Source organism: Canis lupus, chromosome 4 (assembly GCF_003254725.2).
Source record: "Canis lupus dingo isolate Sandy chromosome 4, ASM325472v2, whole genome shotgun sequence".
Lineage (NCBI taxonomy): Eukaryota > Metazoa > Chordata > Mammalia > Carnivora > Canidae > Canis > Canis lupus.
In genome coordinates, this window is record NC_064246.1 from 73,877,091 (window position 1) to 73,894,848 (window position 17,758).

At 44.1% G+C, this 17,758-nt stretch overlaps 2 protein-coding genes across 7 annotated transcripts in view; one reads left to right on the forward strand and one right to left on the reverse strand.

The window, feature by feature from the left end:
* Positions 1-1,107, forward strand: part of RAD1 (RAD1 checkpoint DNA exonuclease) — a 61,491-nt gene extending 60,384 nt beyond the window's left edge. The window contains exon 7 of the mRNA XM_035714938.2: positions 1,072-1,107. Within this exon, the coding sequence (XP_035570831.1) occupies positions 1,072-1,092 (21 nt within the window). The 3' untranslated portion in view covers positions 1,093-1,107. The remainder of the gene's footprint in view (positions 1-1,071) is intronic.
* Positions 1-17,758, reverse strand: part of TTC23L (tetratricopeptide repeat domain 23 like) — a 62,984-nt gene that overhangs the window by 40,051 nt on the left and 5,175 nt on the right. For all 6 annotated transcript variants that reach the window (XR_004814859.2, XM_035714929.2, XM_035714932.2 and 3 more), the window contains 3 exons: positions 15,470-15,653; positions 11,525-11,648; positions 32-188 (listed from right to left, as the gene is read on the reverse strand). Coding sequence is in view for 5 of the 6 variants with exons in the window: in XM_035714929.2 (XP_035570822.1) it covers positions 32-188; positions 11,525-11,648; positions 15,470-15,653 (465 nt within the window). In the remaining variant the exon portion in view is untranslated. The remainder of the gene's footprint in view (positions 1-31; positions 189-11,524; positions 11,649-15,469; positions 15,654-17,758) is intronic.

Genomic DNA, 17,758 nt, shown 5'->3' on the forward strand with positions numbered 1-17,758 from the left:
TCTTCAGACCCAGCTAGGAAAGGAAGGATATTGGTTCTGCAGGAGCCAGGCTACCCCCAGGGTGTAGTACAGCATGACCAGAGCTTCCAGGATTTCCTTTTTCTCCTTGTTTGAGGCTGTGCTTCCCTTCCAGGTCAGCAGCGTGTTCTTGGCGGACTCAGCATGTTTCTTGGCCTGAGCTGGAAGGCCTGGGGGAAATTTGAGGGTGGGTGGCAGGACGAAAAACATTAGAAAAAAGGCATGTTTCAGTCAAAGACATCTCTGGGAGGAAAGAGGTGGGTAGTGTGGTTGTCAAATGGTCTATAGTATTTGTTTCCCCGAGCTGGCTGTGCATCAGAATGATCTGGAATGCCTGTAGAGAATAGAGATGCCTGGGTCCCACCCCGGATCTACTGAGTTGGAATCTCTAGAGAAATGGAGTCCAAGAATCTACATTTTTAATTAATTCCACAAGCGCTTCTTATGCAGCCGTAACTGCATTAATCCGTGGGCCTCTGTTTGGAAATCACTGACAGAGACAGGAGGGGAAGCTGAGTATCCTGCTCCCAATTCTGGCACTAATGCCACGTGATCTTTTCAACCCACACAGCTTCTCCATCCTCCAAATGTAAAATGACAATAATCATAGAAGCTGCCCTTTTACCAAATACCTGGAGACTGTCCAGGAACAAACAAGGCTATGCCACAGAGTGCTATGCTTTGAGCTCTCTTTGAGCTCTCTGGAAAAGCATTCTAAAAATACAAGGGCTTATGCATACAATTACTTCCATCTGGGGATTTTTTTCAATCCAAGATGAGGCTAGTTAAACTAATTGGTCTCACACACACACACATACACACACACACATACACACAAAATCTGATTCCTAAATACCATGAGGCCCCTTCACTAAGATGACAAAGGGAATGCCAAACTCCAGCCAGACAGAACTCGTGGTGTTTCCCCTTGTTTTCTAACGAAAGTCTGGAGTTGCTGGGTACCCACTTGAACTGCTATCTGTACAGTTAATTAACAGAGGTAGACTTGGCAACATTCAATTTCTAGAGCTCATTCTTCATCTTTCAACCTAGTTCATGTCTAGTGATCCCTGATGGACAAGAGAAGCCCCGGAGAAAGCAGAAAGGTCGTCAGAGAGCTCGTTACCCTAGGATTCCTCCACTCTCCTAGAAACAGTCATGGCTGGTGTTCTGGTCAGCTCTCCCCTCTGCAGGTGGGTAAACATATTTACCCCTCAGGTAGGCCAGCCGTGCCCCTAATTCTCTTGTCACACCTCCAGTCCTCAGTCTGTTCCACCTTTGGTCCTTGGAGCCTGGTTTCACAGTACAGGTATAGTCAATGACCATAAAGATGACTTGAAGACTTGAGGACTGCAGCCCTCATACATTCCAGATGTGCAGGACCTCCTTAGCAAGCTGCCACAAGGGCAGGGAGCAGGGAGAGAGCAGAACAGAGCTTCTCTGGGAGAGGCCTACAAGTGACCTAGAAGCCAGGAAGTCTTTGTGGAATACTCAGAGATGCCTGTCCTACAGGTCTCAACTCAAGAGAAAAACAGGAGTCTATGGCAAAAGAGGGATGTGTCTCAAGTTAGCAGGTAACAGAGCCCTCAGATTGCACTGTGCATCATAAACAACCTATTAAAATGCAGATTCCTGGGCCCTGCTCCCAGGAGTTGTGGTTCACAGGTTCTGAGGTAAGAACAGAGGATTCACATCTATAACCACCATCCTAGGTGATGACTTGATGCAGGCTGTCTGAGGACCACACTTGGTGAAGCATTTAGCAAAATCTTTTTTTTTTAAATTTATTTATTTATGATAGTCACAGAGAGAGAGAGAGAGAGAGGCAGAGACACAGGCAGAGGGAGAAGCAGGCTCCATGCACCGGGAGCCCGACGTGGTATTCGATCCCAGGTCTCCAGGATCGCGCCCTGGGCCAAAGGCAGGCGCCAAACCGCTGCGCCACCCAGGGATCCCCTAGCAAAATCTTTATACAAGTGGTAGGACTCATTTTTGAAGAGTAGGTAGTTTGATAGAGAAGAATGAGGAAGGGTTTCCACTTGGGGTAAACAACCTGAGGCCATAAAGACAAAATAAGCAATAAACGTGTGTGTGCATGTATATGCATGTGAATGTGTGTGTGCACACACTGGTGGTGGGATGCAGTGGCAGTATATAGGAGTGTCGAGGCAGTAAGGATGCCAGCGCGACTGCAGGGGAGGTTTAAATGTAGACACAAAAGGTGCGAATTGGAGAAGTTAAATTAAGTCTTGGGGGGCGCGTGGGTGGCTCAGTGGGTTAACCATCTGCCTTCAGCTCAGGTCGTGATCTCGGGGTCCTGGGATGGAGCCCCACGTGAGGCTCAGCAGAGTCTGCTTCTCCCTCTACCCCTCCCCCAATGCTCGCTCTCTCTATGAATAAAATATTTTAAAACAACATGAAATAAAATAAATGGAGTCTTGGATGCGAAGGTGAGGAGGGAGGATTTGATCTGTTAGGTACTGGGGAGTCTTCATAGGTTTTGAGGAAGAGAATAGAAACAGAAAAGTCTGCCAAGGACACTAGACCAAGAAAATAAAACAGGAACTGAGAAAGTCTTTTTATCAAATAGGCTGTTTCCTACAACCAGGTGGGCCCTTGGGAGTGTGTCAATAAGTGTGGGAACTCAATCTAGATGCTTCCTTTGGTCTGTTGGAAGGAGAACAGTGAAACTGGCTGAGCCACCTAAAACCACCCCAGAATCAGCTCAACGCTGCTTCTGGGCTCCTGAATGGAGGACAAACGAGAAAGTTGTTCTGAGACTTTGCCTGTCTGCCCTGCCACTCATCCCCCAAATGCCCAGTGCTGATTGTGAAACCCCCAGAGGAATATTCTTCCTCTAAGCTCAAGAGCTAATTAATTATGTGGTTTTTCATCTCCACTTTATCATGCCCCACATTGCGGTCCTTCTGGTGAAAAAGCTGAGCTGGTGACCATTGGGCCTGAGCAAACGGAACTAGGATCTCAACTGAAAATGGTTCATTAAACTTTAAAATCAGCCCTAAAGGAAAAAAGTCATTTCCTTATGGTTCCCAGAATCCACTCTGGTCTCCAAAGTGGGGTGCCTATAGCCCTACAGTATGCAAGATGCCATAATGGCATAGGGCAAAAAAAGACAATTGCTCTATTTTTAAAATTTTTGTTTCTATTTTATGAGTATTTATATTACATAATATGTTAATACCATTATATGTAATTTATAATAAATACACATATATGGAGTTTGCTCACATTTTTTGAAGTGATAAGGGTGCTAATTCTCAAGTGTTTAGAGATCACTGCTCTAGATAATGTTTTCCAACCTCTTCAAGTATGAGAAAGTTCTTTTTTTTTTTTTTAAGATTTTATTTATTTATTCATGAAAGACAGAGAGAGGGGTGGTGACATAGACAGAGGGAGAAGCAGGCTCCTCACAGGGAGCCCTCCCAGGACCTCGGAATCATACCCTGAACTGAAGGCAGATATTCAACAGCTGAGCCACCCAGGCGTTGCCGGGAGAGCTCTTTTTATGTTTTAAAAAACCCTTCACTTTGTGATATTTTTATGGCATTTCCTGACAAAAATTCAGGATGTCAGAAAGTACGATTATGAATCAGGATCAGTAATCATTTGAAATAGATGTGCATTTTGTGAATCTCAAGCACACTCTTTCGTGTCAAAATAATACCTCAGATGTGTACAGATAGGAGTCTCAAGTCAACTCCCCCTGGAGGCAGCTCACAGACCCGTGATCTGGTTCCCTAACTCCAAGTCCCACTTCCCCAGTTCCAGTGGCCATTCTGAGAAAACCAGTCATTTTCCTTTACTTGCTCTTCTCCCAAGCCACAGACACCATGCTTCCCCTTGCATCGACAGGGCAGCAATCATAGACGTAAAAATCAGGCCCTCTCCTGGAGCCTGAGATTGAGAAATTACAGGGAGCTACTGATGAGCTGAAATATGGGCCCTGGCATTGTCCACCAAACATCGAATCATTTTGCTTTTGTCAGGGATGTGATTCCACCACTGACATCTGTTACTCTGACTCAGGCCAGAGAGGATCAGCTCAGAGACACCGGGGCTCTGGAGTTGCTGCTGTCACCTTGATCATTAACTATACTTAAGTTCGTGTGGACAGTGATTAAGAGCAGGGCCTGGAGCCAGGCTTCCCAGACACCCATCTTGCCTCAGCCACTCCCTACCATCCCTGTGGCCTTGAACAAGTTACTTCCTCTATCTGTGCCGCCGTTTACTCACCTGTAAAATGGTAATGAAAATACGTTCCACCCTGTAGGAATCTGTTGTAAGGATTAAGTTAGTTAATTCATGAAAAAGAGCACCTGGCACACAGGGTAGAAGCAAGTTTGAATAAATGTTAGCCATCATCATTATCACTACTGCTCCTACTACCACCAGAGTCTGTTCTCTTAAGCAGTTTATTATATTTGCCCTTTCTTTCGACATTTGTCATAGAGCTGCTTACAGAACCTCTGTAAAAGGCTGCGTTCTCAAATGCAACCTCATGCAGGCAGGCATTAGGTTTCCTGCAGGTCAGATCACCTGGTTTTTCTCATTCTCTGTTATCCCTGTACCAGTTTTTTTTTCTTTTAACCAACTAGACAGAGAAGGTAGGGTTCATGACTTATGCTTCTTTTTTCTGTATTTTGCAACACTTAGAGACCAGGATACGTAGAAAGTTCCCAGTAATAACAGGCTGATTAATTTATGCTTCATTGGGACGCCTGGGTGGCTCAGCGGTTGAGCATCTGCCTTCGGCTCAGGGTGTGATCCCGGGGTTCCGGGGGGGAGTCCCACTTTGGGATCCTTGCATGGAGCCCGCTTCTCCCTCTGCCTATGTCTCTGCCTCTTTCTGTGTCTCTTGGGAATAAATAAAATCCTTTAAAAATTTACTGTTTCATTAACAGCAAGCAAAATATCAGGAAACTGCTTGTCCATGTCACTATATTCTCCTTCTTGACCTCTGGGACACCAGTTCACCGCTAGGTGACAAAGCACCCTGTAGTTCTGGGCCTGCCCTTGCTCAGCCGTGGAATCGCTGGGTTCGTTGGGCCTACCACTAGGTCTGCTGGCTCTAGTCCCATTTGCAGTCCCTTCCTCTAGTTTGACAACCAGCAGCCCTTTCACCTGCTTTGCAAAGGCTTCCTGTTCTCTCCTGTTATTGACTCCTGAACCCCATTCCATCAATTGCTCTATTTCTTAAAACCTCCAAACGTTCTCTCTAAAGGGCTCCTTCCCCACTGCCAAAACTGTCTCCTTCTCTTCTAAAATCATCCTCACAGGACTTTTCTGCCTTCTCTAGCTACCCTGCTTTCCCTCATTCCTTTCAATATGTAGTAGGTACCACATGGTAGTCTGGCCTGCGGGCGCCTTCCCCTCCTTCCTTCGTGCCTGGGATCTGGCTTCTGCTCAAACCACTCTGCAGAAACCCTTCTCCCAAAGACCTCCTCCTAAATAAATCCAGTCACGGTTTCTCAGTCAGATGCTCTTAGCTGCTTGGCTTCTCCTCTTGGCCCCTACGACACTGCACCAACTCAGTTCTCCTTTATAAACCTTCTCTCGTTGCTTCTTTGCTAACTCTTTCCAAAGACCCTTTGTTTCCTTCTTCAAAGGTCTTCCAGTTTCTTCCTTTTCTTCTTCTTTTTTTTTCTTCCTTTTCTTCTTCCTCCCCTCCCCTCCCTTTCTTTCTCTCTCTTTCTTTCTTTCTTTCTTTCTTTCTTTCTTTCTTTCTTTCTTTCTTTCTTTCTTTCTTCTTTCTTTCTCTTTCTTTCTTTCTTTCTTTCTTTCTTTCTTTCTTTCTTTCTTTCTCTCTCTCTCTCTCTCTCTCTCTCTCTCTCTCTCTCTCTCTTTCTTTCTGCCTTAGAAGTTTTAACAATCCCTAGCACTTCCTTCCACCTTGGCCTCCATGCTTATAATTTTCCATTTCTCCTCTTGAGTTCTGCTCTTAAATTTTCCTCCAAGCTTACAATTCTCCACCTGCCCTCCCAAGTTCTAGTCCCGAATTTCCCGCACCAAGTCAAAATGTGCTAGTGGATTTCTCTACTGCAATTCAAAATCACCGGGACCTGGATCTGCCATTCCTCTCCCCTTTCCTGACTGATGTCTTTCTGTAAGTGGAGTCTGCAGGGGCCTGACCTTCATGATCATCATTGTACCTCATTTCTCCTCAATCCCAAATTAGACATCAGGTCCTGCCAATTCTTCCTTCACAGTATTTCTTTCATTTTTTTAAGGTTATTGGTGAATAGGTAATATAGTTCCATGGTTAGAAAGTTAAAATTAGGGGCACCTGGGTGGCTCAGTGGTTGAGCATCTGCCTTTGGCTCAGGGTGTGATCCCAGGGTTCGGAAATCGAGTCCTACATCAGGCTCCACAGGGGTAGCCTGTTTCTCCCTCTGCCTGTGTCTCTGCCTCTCTGTGTCTTTCATGAATAAATAAAATCTTTTTTTAAAAAGTTTAAATTATATGACAGTTAAGGGGTCTCACTCCCACTCTTGTCCTCTTTCAATGCAAGCCCCCATTAGGTAACCTATTTCTGCCTCTGTCTTGTGTATCCTTCAGTGTTTCTTTATGTAAATAGAAGCACAGATTCTCTCTCGCCTTTGTTCTCACACAAATGAGGCATCTTAAACACCATACTGTATTGTACATTCTCTTTTGGGTGAAGATGCATCCAGGAGCTTTTTCCCTGGTAGTAGAAGGTGCTTCCTCATGCCTTTTTAAAAGCTGCATATAATCTGCTGTGAGTATTCATCCTCTGAGGGCCTGATGGGGACACTGGGTATAAATAATGCTGCAAAGAATGATCTTATCCATGTTATCTTATAAATGTGTACTTTAGAAAAAGTCCCAGAAAGGTAAAAGATGAATGTATCTGTCCTTCAGAGACTCCTAAATCCTTACCTTCTCACTCATTCCACTTGTCACCAGCACAGCGTTACATCTAGATTACCCGATAGCTTCCCTTCCGGTTATCATTGTTAGCTTAGCCTTTCCAAAAGCACACTTTGATGTATTCATCTACCTGCTGGAAAATCTCCATTTTCCTCTCCTACCACATAAATCACAAACTCCTTAGCCTGTATATAAAACACACCATGGTCTGCCAACGTACCCTCCTTTCCAGATTCATCCCAAAAGTCCTGTCCATGTATAGACAGCCTGCCCCCTGCTTTCCAGATACATGTTATGATCTTATTCCTTCCAAGTCTTGTTCTTCACCAGAAATGCCCGCCCCTTCTGTCTACCCAAACCCTGCTCATTCTTTAAGGGCCTTCTCGAATGGCATACCCCCCTGAGTCTAGTACTCACCATCTCAGCCAGAAATGATCCCACCCAACTTCCCCTGAAGCCCTGTATTTTTTTTAAGCCCTGTATTTAAATCAATTACATGGCATTCGCCTTATGGTGCCTTCTGTCACAACTACGTCTGCGAGCAGCTCACCTTTCACACGAGGTTGTGACTTCTTTGAAGGCTAAGACTCTGCCTCCTGGACCTTGTGTTTCCCAAAGTTCTCTTTATGGTATTTCAAATATATAAGTCCTGCAGTAAATACTCACTGGAAGACTGTTTATTGAGAGAAATCAGCCTTTTGGCTTGACCTCCACCCCCTGGTGCTGGAAAAGGCTCACAGGGAAATGAGGCAAGGAGGTTTGATGGCTAGAAAACACACACACATGCAGCGAGGCATGAACACGCACAGATGCATACATTCTGCCTACACAGAAGGCTGGCTCATGAATTCTGCCCATTTTGAAGCAATTGAGGATTAATAACATCAGAACTAAGTGGAGCTTGGCAAGCACTTCATCCCTCTTGATGGTCTGTGATTTTTCAAAGCTTTGGTTGTTTTATTCCATGGACCACAGACTTTAAAAGAAGTTACAGTGAAGGGACTGGGCAAGTCCTATAACTGAAATAAGAGGTTATTCTCAAGAAAATGTCATCAGCATAGTCTATTCTGGAAAAACTCTAGGTTAGGTTTCAGAAAGTCTGGTTTCCAGACTGGATGCTGTTCTATTGTGTAGCACCTTACCTAATCAGGATGTTGTTTTTCCCATCTAGAAAAAACAAACACATCTTCCTATAAAAGGAAAACTTGTTTTCCCCTCCACCATGCCACCCCAAATGTGGTTCTCCATTCACGTGACAGGAAGAACTGAGAATCAGAGAAAAAAGGATGGTATTCTCACCATCTTCTGTGTTATGACCTGTTCACCTATCTTGACTCAACTTGGAATCTAATTGGAAAAGTAAAACCCAGAGTCCATGTGTGACTGTTCATGGAACAAGCTGATTTCAGAAGATGAGGACCAACTTCTTCCCACAGACCCACCTGATAATCTCTCCCAACACCAGGAGGCAGCCTCGGACCCGGCCCAGGTTCAGGCAGATGTCCCCCTAAATACTGGTGGTGCCCTCCGCTCCAGTTCAAGCTGCCATCACTGCAAGGCTCAAGTTCAGCAAAAATCTCATAGATAGCCTCGCTGAATGTGGGTGTACTAATCACAGGCCCTTGCCAAACCCAGGGCCTGTGATTAGCCAACTGCCAAATCCATGGGTCTCTTTGGCCTTCACATCCTCCTATCTCTGTGGGTCCTGAAACCGCTGGAATCACACTGCACTTCTTTCTGAAACCCTTTCTCTCCCCTTGGTTTCCCTGACCTGGCCCCTCCTGATCCTGCTACTTCCTTTGCTGGCTCTGCTTCCACAGCCTTCCTGATGCTCTCCTCCCATCTTCTCTCCTCTGCCCTCTTTCCCTCTCTTTATGCTTTTTCTGATTAAGCTCATCCACTCTTAGGGCCTCATCCTACCCCTGTGTGTTAATCCCTCCCAAACTGACATCCTTCCCGAGCGCTGGCTCTACTCTTCAGTTGTCTACTCAACATTTCACCATGACGTTCCATGGCTACCTGACACTGGGTATGATCCAGCCTGTTTGAAACCAAACTCAGGAGCTTCTCCTCCCTTCCCCCATCAGCCGGGTCTTCCTCTTTAGCTCCCTATTTCAGTGACCCTGAAAACCAGGTCATGCACTATTCAACTCAGCTCTTCCCTCAACTCCCCATCCCATATGTAAGTAACTGCCCACTAAATGTCACCATTTCTGCATGTTGTTTCTTCTACATTCCAACTGCCATGGCCACTACCTACAGTGACTCTTGTCTGGGCTGCATCATGGCCTAACTGCTCTGCACCCTACTTTTTCTATTGGTCCAATTTACCCCCCCAGGGTCTTTCATTTCACAACATAAGCTTGATTATGTCACCACCTCACTCAAAATCTTTTAATAAATCCCTAAATTCCCTGATACCTGGGCCCAAATTAACCTTCCAGTCCCATTACCAGGCAAGACCCGTCTGTCCCCAGGTGTCTTCTGTTCTACCCTAACCTCTTGGGTCCAGAGAGAAACCACAGTGTTCTGTGTAAGGAGTTTCAAAGAGAATAAAACCCCCTCTCACCTCCCACTCCTCAGATCAACACACATGGAGGGCCAATTCTGTTCTCTACTGCTCCCCTTGAAATCTACGTGGTAAACCTGTTCTCCTTCGAAGACAAGACAAATGTCACCTTCTCTCTGCAGCCTTCCCCAACCAGTGGCAGAACCCCTGATCTGCCTCATTTGTGTCCCCAGAGCTGTGTTCCTGTCTCCCAAGGGCAGGGACCAGCAGTATGCATTCATATGTCGCTAGGGCCTAGCACACTGCCACCAGACTTCTCACAGGAGCTCTCAAGCCTTAAAATGGCACAAAGCTGAATTTGATTCTTATCGTGAGGGCACCAAGTTTAGGAGGAGATGAGCCTGAATGAAAGAGAGAAATTGCAAATGAAGAATCATGTGGGTCCACCAGAAGATTTCCTTTTGCTGAAGGCTTTCCTGCTGTCCCTTAAATCTCACAGACAAGTGGTTGCTTGTTCTGCCAGAAGTGAGGACCCCCTCCTCTCCTTAGCCCTCGCAGCCTTCTCTCAGAACACAACAGATGTGTTCTTAAGGCCGGCAAGAGCCTCACTGTGACCTCACTGTGACCCACTGCTTATCCCCGATGTCGACCACTCACGGGCTTGCCGCATCCACAGCCAAATGGATCTGAAGTTTCATTGAAAACATGAGCTCAAGGGGGCCCAAAAAGCCCTAAGAAGAAACACGTGTTCTGAGCTTAACAGAATTAATTATGGAGGCTAATAATAAATTGTTAACCTTTTCAAAAGCTCTGATTTCTGATAGCTAGGCTCCTTATGATCCAGGTATTTTGGTTCCCTTCCCCTGTAGCCCTCAAACTAACTTCTCAAGCCCTTAAACCACTTACTTGTTACCTAAGCCAAGCCCCACCTGAAGACTCAGGTCCACAGGGAACTTGGCTCAGTTCTATGAAGCGATAACATCTGCTGATCCAGACTGTATACCAGAGACTGTATTAGGTTCTAGGAAGACCTAGTCCCTGCTCTCAGGGAGCTTCTGTCTCAGAAGAGGTATTTGACAAAGACAGAGGTATTTGAACAAAGCACATGTGAGTTTGTACAGAGACCCCTGGTAGAAGTGCAGGCAGTCCGTGCAGGACACGGCTGGTGACGAGGCACAAAGCCCTGGGCTGACCATGTCCTTGGTTCCAGGGACATGTGTCTCAATCATTCTGAACAAATATTTACTGAGCCTCTACTGCACAGTTCCTGCCCTCATGGATCTTACATTTTGAGTTTCAGTTTTGGGTGGTTTTTTTTTCTGATTTTATTTTATTTCAGAGAGAGAGAGAGAGAGAGAGAGAGCAGGATCGGGGTTGGGGGCAGGGATGGAGGGGCAGAGGGGGAAGCAGACTCCTCACTGAGTAGGGAGCCCGATGCGAGACTCGACCCCGGGACCCTGGGATCAGACCTGAGCCAAAGGCAGACACTTCACCAGTGAGCCACCGAAGTGCCCCAGGATTTCAGTTTTAGGAAATGCAGCTCTATCTTGTTCTTCTGTACAGAGTACCTTCCAGAAGCAGCGTTTCTCTAGAATGAGGGCTCTGTCGTTTCCTCAGCTAGACCTTCTAGGAACTTGAATTCTGCCCACAGAATTCAGGTCCTATTACTGGGACACTCACCCTGAGGCTGAATGTACAACCCTGCCTGTCCTTCCCCTGTGGACCTGTAGCTGGAACTTGTGATATTGTCATTTGCCCACTGTGCCTTAGTGCCCTCATCTGTAAACTATGGATAACAATAGTATCTCTCTCCAAGGGATATTATGGGGACTAAATGAGACAAGCTTAGCACATGCTAAGTACTCAATGAATCAACCATCATCATTATCTTGATTTCTAAGATGCCTGCCACACTGCCTGTCTCATCCATGGAGTTTCCCACCTCTTGGTGATGTGGGTGAGGTATGAGTTGGGGGCAGGAAGGGCCCGCCCTCAGGCATCCCCACCCCCACCACTGCCATGCTTATGGGTTGGCTTAGATTGGCTCGCATGGGCTGGCCCACCCAGACCCAGTGAGGGACCAGGTACCTCTCAGTGTCAGGTAGCCATAGGCTAGGCTGGCCAAAGCCTGTGCACACTTCCAGTGTTCTTCCCCAAAAATAATCCGAGAAAGGATGACACAGCGAATCAGCTCCTTATTTGCTTGGGTATTCTGCAGAAAGCAAAGAAGCATTAGGCTTTTTGGAAAGGAGGAAAGCTCCATCCAGCCCATACTCTTCTCACGGGAATGTAGGACTGAATTCTCCCGCCGTCTTTTTCTCTTTTCTTCCCTTCTCTTCCCGTCCCACTACCAACCCAGCAAGATCTGTTGGCTGTCCTTTCTTCGTAAGTCCTTGAACTAAGCTCTTCTCACTTCTGCCCTGAGTACCTGGTTCAAACCACCCTCATCTTTCACCTGGCTGACCACAACAGCCACTCCTAACTGCTTCCACTGTTGCCTCCCTTCCCCCAGTCTACTCTCAACATCATAACCAGAGTGACTTCTTTTAACCTTGTATCGTGAAAAACTTTAGCAATATACAAAAATAGCACTGAGAAGGGCTCACTTCTTTTCATGAGGTATCTGCTCATGGTCAATCTTGTTTTCTATCTATCCTCCTCATCCACCCAACCTATTATTTTGAAGAAAATCAGGTATTAAATCATTTCATATTTCATAAGTATCTCCTAAAGATCTGGAATTAGATATATAATCAGAAAAACACTCTCACCAAAACATTAACAATAATTCTGTAATGTTAAACATCTAGTCTCATAAATCTAATAATTACCTCATAAATCTAATATTTTTAAAGATTTTATTTATTTATTTGACAGAGATGGAGAGAGAGCACAAGCAAGGAGGAGCAGGAGAGGCAGACTCCCCATTGAGCAGGGAGACTGATTCAGGGCTTGGGGATCATGACCTGAGCCAAAGGAAGCTGCTTAACCGACTGGGCCACCCAGGTGCCCCATAAATCTAATTTTTTCTTTACAGTCTTCCTGTCCATACACTGAGATCAGTCTCCTGAGTCTCTTTTCACTTATAGGTTCTGTTCCCATGTCTATCTAGTTCCTTTTATTGCAAATTATTTGTTGAAGAAATTGGGTCTTTTGGATTCCAGTGTTTCCCAAACATGTACATTTTGTTTATTGCATTCTTATGGTGTCATTCAACATGTCCCTCCATTCTCTGTTCTGCTTTTACATTGGGAGCTGGATTTAGAAATTGGGCTAACTTTAGTTCTGTTCTTCTTTTTTTTTTTAAACTTTTATTTATTTATGATAGTCACACACACACAGAGAGAGAGAGGCAGAGACATAGGCAGAGGGAGAAGCAGGCTCCATGCACCGGGAACCCAATGTGGGATTCGATCCCGGGTCTCCAGGATCGCACCCTGGGCCAAAGGCAGGTGCCAAACCGCTGCACCACCCAGGGATCCCTTTTTTTTTTTTTTTTTTTAAGCCAAACTGCTTCATGGGTTTGCATATGCTCTTCCACCAGAACACACCTAATGTCTGTCTCTTTTTCTGATTATTGACATAACTACATAGATTCATTCATAAAAGTTTATAAAATGCTGATAGCCTCTTCTATCATTGTTCCTTCGTGTGTTAGCTGGCATAATTCTGGCATAAAGAAAACTCTCCCCTCATCTACTTTTTGGTTACCCAGTAGTACAGTTTGTAACAGGAGGACAAGATACACGACTTATTTTCTTTCTATTTGCTAGCTTTCAAAATAATGAGTGCAGTCACTTGCATCCTCCAATGGTGACCAAATAGCTTGTTTTTATTATTAATATAAACATGGGTTTTAAAACAGACCAGATATTCCTGAACAGTGCAAACTAATTCGACTCGGCCTTTGTACCTACTATGTCCCATCTTGGGACACTCGAACACGTCATTCACTCTCTTGTTTCATCATTTTGTTCACTTCAGCGAGGTCTTTCTTGGCATCTTATCGAAAATAGTCTTGCACCCCATTACTTACTATCCCATTCCCTATTTTATTTTTTTCTTCCTGGCACTTACCTCTCTCTGATACTGCACTGTTATATTTTGTTTGTCTATTATGTCTCCCCACATAGAAGTTCCTTGAGAACAGAAGTTCATTCCTCATGTTCACTACTGTTTTCCCAGTGCACAGAGGATGTACTCATTCCATACGCGCTGAATGAATCATCTCTCTATTGGCTAGGATAAGGACGGGGTGGGGAAGAGCTCCCTGCTGCCCTAGGGCTCATAGGCAGAGTTCTCTAAGAGATCACAGAATTGTGTCTTCAAGTTATAGATTTCATTGACTTGACAAGACATATCAATTGGCTGCACAAATTGATAAAAATCAAGCACTGACTTTCTAGTAAGGTTAAACTAGCACTTCAAAGCCTCAAAAGCTTGGAGTTTGGGCTCTGGTTCTAATGTTTATGGACTGCAGTGCTTTGGGTAAGATCACCCTGAGATCTGGCTTCCTTTTCTCTTTGGAAACCCATACCATTCACCTCAGGGAGTGATTGGTAGGAAAATGAGTCATCATCAAAGGGGTCCAAATGTGTTAAGTGCTATCTAAGTGTGACCCTACGGGGTCGTAAACAGATACAGCGTTGGAAGACTGCTCCCCTGTCTCCTTCCTAACCTGCCACCTCACCTGCTCCCAGCTCATAGGCACACATGCAGAGTGTTACAGGGCATTCCCTCAATGCTTTGCAAATGCCCATTCTGTCAGAAGTGTTGAGTGTTCTCCATGGGCTAACCACCGAATTTACGAAGTTTCACTTGAAGAAGAAACATACTACCATGAAAAATCCCTGGAATGGGAGTACAAAGGCTTAAGTTCTGTCCTGGCTCTAGGCATCCTGTATTTACCCATCCTCAAGCTTCCTGCTCTGGTGAAACTGAGGAAACCAATATGGACTCTAGAAGTCTCCTGCTATTTCCAATCCTCCTGCCCTTCAGGTCTGTGAGCACTAGGCTAGGCTAGATTTAACTCCTAAGTCTAAATCTTTGTCATTATCCAAACTGGCCAAGGAGTTGTCATGCCTTAAAAACTCACACTTGTACTCTATAACAGATGGTACTTGTCTGTTTCTAAAAGCGAAGGTTCTAGCCTGGGTCTGTAAAATGCTAATGGGTACAGGCCGAGATGACTGTCCTGTTTTGCAAGTCCTCTGGATGATTTACAGAGGTAAATTTGTAGATATATTCAACTAGGCGTATCAGCTTCTATCACCTGCCTGTGAGGTATCTCTCGGCCTTTCCTAAAGCCATCTACAGACCTTTTCTCCACACATGATTTTAAGCCCATGTTTCCCGTGGCCAGGGGTGGCCAGGAAGTCAGTGGATGAATTCCTTAGTTGATAAATCATGCTCTGTGAGCATGCCGGTGCCTGCATTCTAATAACAGAGGTCACTATCATCTTGTCTCGGGTTCCTGGATTTTGCATATTCTATTAATAACACTTGCTCTGACTAGTTATCAAGTATTTGCCTCACTCTGAAAAATGCACACCTAGACTCTGACCTCTGCTGCTACCTCCCGTTTCTGGTGCTTTAGTCTGCTCATGAGTCCACTGAACTGGCATCTGAGCCAGGACCTCAGCCTGGCTACCTTTGTTCTCAGTCTCCTGCCTCTTATCCTGGCCTCTTGTTACCCAAGAGATATCATTCTGAAACCTTTCAGGAGAAATAAAAAAAACAAACAAACAGGTTTTTAATTAAAGGTAATCAAACATCAACACAAAGAATGAAATGTTCACTTTCCATTTAAAGCTAGGAGTGCAAATACTCCATGGAAGAATGCACAGTGACCCAGGTTTGGAACCTCAAGGCAAGGTTGCTACCCGACCATGGTCTGCTTTGTTTTCTTCCACTTGTAAAAAAAATAGAACTTCCTCTGCCTCGAGTGCTTCAGTATCCCATGAAGGCAGAGCTTCTGTAATCACGGACATATTTTTACAGGGAAACTAAAACCTAGTGAGCTTTTTGTTTTACCATTTTTTTCTTAATAAGCTGAGTTATCTTCTTCTGGGAATGGGCCAATTTCTCTTTAGGAAGAGCCATGTAGCCTACGGCCTTTTCCTCCTTGGCTTTGATGTCTTCTTCACTCTCTCCAGACCCACTAGAGTAATACAACTCATCCCTTTTCTGGTATGCTGGGATCTTAGCTTGCTGTGACCTGTAAATACCAGAGAGGGGCATGGATTCAGATGTGACCTATGCATATCTCAAACCAGCTAAAATTGAAGGACAGAGTGCTTCTAATGGGGGGTAGGAATATGCACTTTAATATAAACTTGAAGGAATAAAGTCTGGGGGATAAGCTCATGTCACCCTTGAAGCCCAGAATCAAGACAGCAATGTGGTGATTCAAATGAAAGAGATTTGGTAAACTACCCACCTGTACCAGAGTCCTAGCTCTGCTACTTACTAACCATGTGATCCTAAGCAAGTTATTAATTCGCTTCTTTATAAAATGAGGTCAATCAGATGAGTTGACTAGATTAAATCAGATAATACTTATCAATCTTAGCATGGTGATTACCTGCTATTTAGTAAGTACTATTTTAATATAAGATATTATTATTTTATTAGCTCCATGACTTGGTTTCTTCAACAACAAAATGAAGGTGTTGAATTGGAAGATTTCAAAGATCTTTTATATTCTAAAATTCTGATTCAAACCAGGAAAGATATAATGAAATAATGGGAAGGGAATAACAGTTTGAATCTAGACTTCACTGTTTCTCTTTCATGTTTCTTTTTTTAAAATGTTTTTAAAGATTATTTAGTTATTAAAAAAAAGATTATTTAGTTATTTATTCATGAGAGCAACAGAGAGAGAGGCAGAGAAGCAGGCAGAGGGAGAAGCAGGCTTCCTGCAGGGAGCCCTATGTGGGATTCGAGCCCAGAACCCCAGGATCATGCCCTGAGCCAAAGGCAGATGCTCAACCACTGAGCCACCCAGGCATCCCCCTCATTCATATTTCTTAAAGATAGTGGCCAACTAACTAAAGAGGATGCGGCCCCACCAAGGAGAAGGGAGGGAACCCTACACAGTCAAGAGCAGATGCAGAAGCAAAATGACCTTCTCAGTTGTATTACAAATAAATGTGTTGAAAAGAGCTGAATGGGTTGAAAATCTGCCCTCTCTCTCCTCACTTCTCTCCTTCCCACCCTCCCTTTTTCCCTCCTGCCTGCTCCTCTCTCACATGCAAAATGTAATCTGTCATCAATGCTGAACATAATTATGAATGAGTAATTGGAAATGGTAAAGATAAAAGTCAAAGGAGTTAATCTTACACAAAAAAGAATAACCACATCTTAACATCACTAGAAAAATCAAAGTGATCCAGAAAAAACAGAATTCTGAAATCTTAATAGCAACAATAGAATGTTTAATTATAAACAAGTCCCCCAAAGGAGTCACCTTTGTATATACAATAGCTTTTATTTTTATTTATATACAATAGCTTTTAAAAGTTCAACGACTACACAGTTTTAAGAATAAAATTTATCTTCTTTTTCCACTGATTAGATAAGTAATGTTTACTGTAGAGAGAAAGAGAGAGAGAGAAAGAAAAGAAAAAAAGAAAAAAGAAAAGAAAAGAAAAGAAAAGAAAAAAGAAAAGAAAGAAAAGAAAAGAAAAGAAAGAAAAGAAAAGAAAAGAAAAGAAAAGAAAAGAAAAGAAAAGAAAAGAAAAGAAAGGAAAGATGTCAAGTATAATCTTTTACACTAGGTTTGAAAAACACCGTGTTAATATCCATCCAGATTTCCTGTTCTAAATAATCCACCCAGAGGCACACGAATGAACCAGGCCACATGGACAGGAGAGCAACATTTCTTCTGGCCCAGGCCCTGGCAAAATCACTTTCTGCCCACAAACAAAAAAAAGTGAGCTTTTGTTTCCACATTGCCAACCCAGTGGAAAAGCCAGAGAACATGGCTGATGCAAGGTGATCAGAAGGTAGGTGCTAAGCTTGCCTCCTCTCTGCTTGGGTGAATTCCATGCTCCTCCTTCAAAACCCAATTCAGATGTCACCTCTGCTGGAGTCTCGCACTAGAGTAGCAAGTAGAGACAGCCTTTAAACGGCTTGCAAAAATTTCCTCCAAACTTCTACTGTGGTGTGAAACACACTATAGTCTCATTTTCAAAATTTGTCTGTTTTGTTTCCGAGTTGTCTTTGCCTTCTAGCAAATATACACCAGGCACAGGGCTGAATCTCATTTGTTTCTGAAACCCTGATACTTGGCTTACAGTAAAGACAAATAATGGCTTGTTA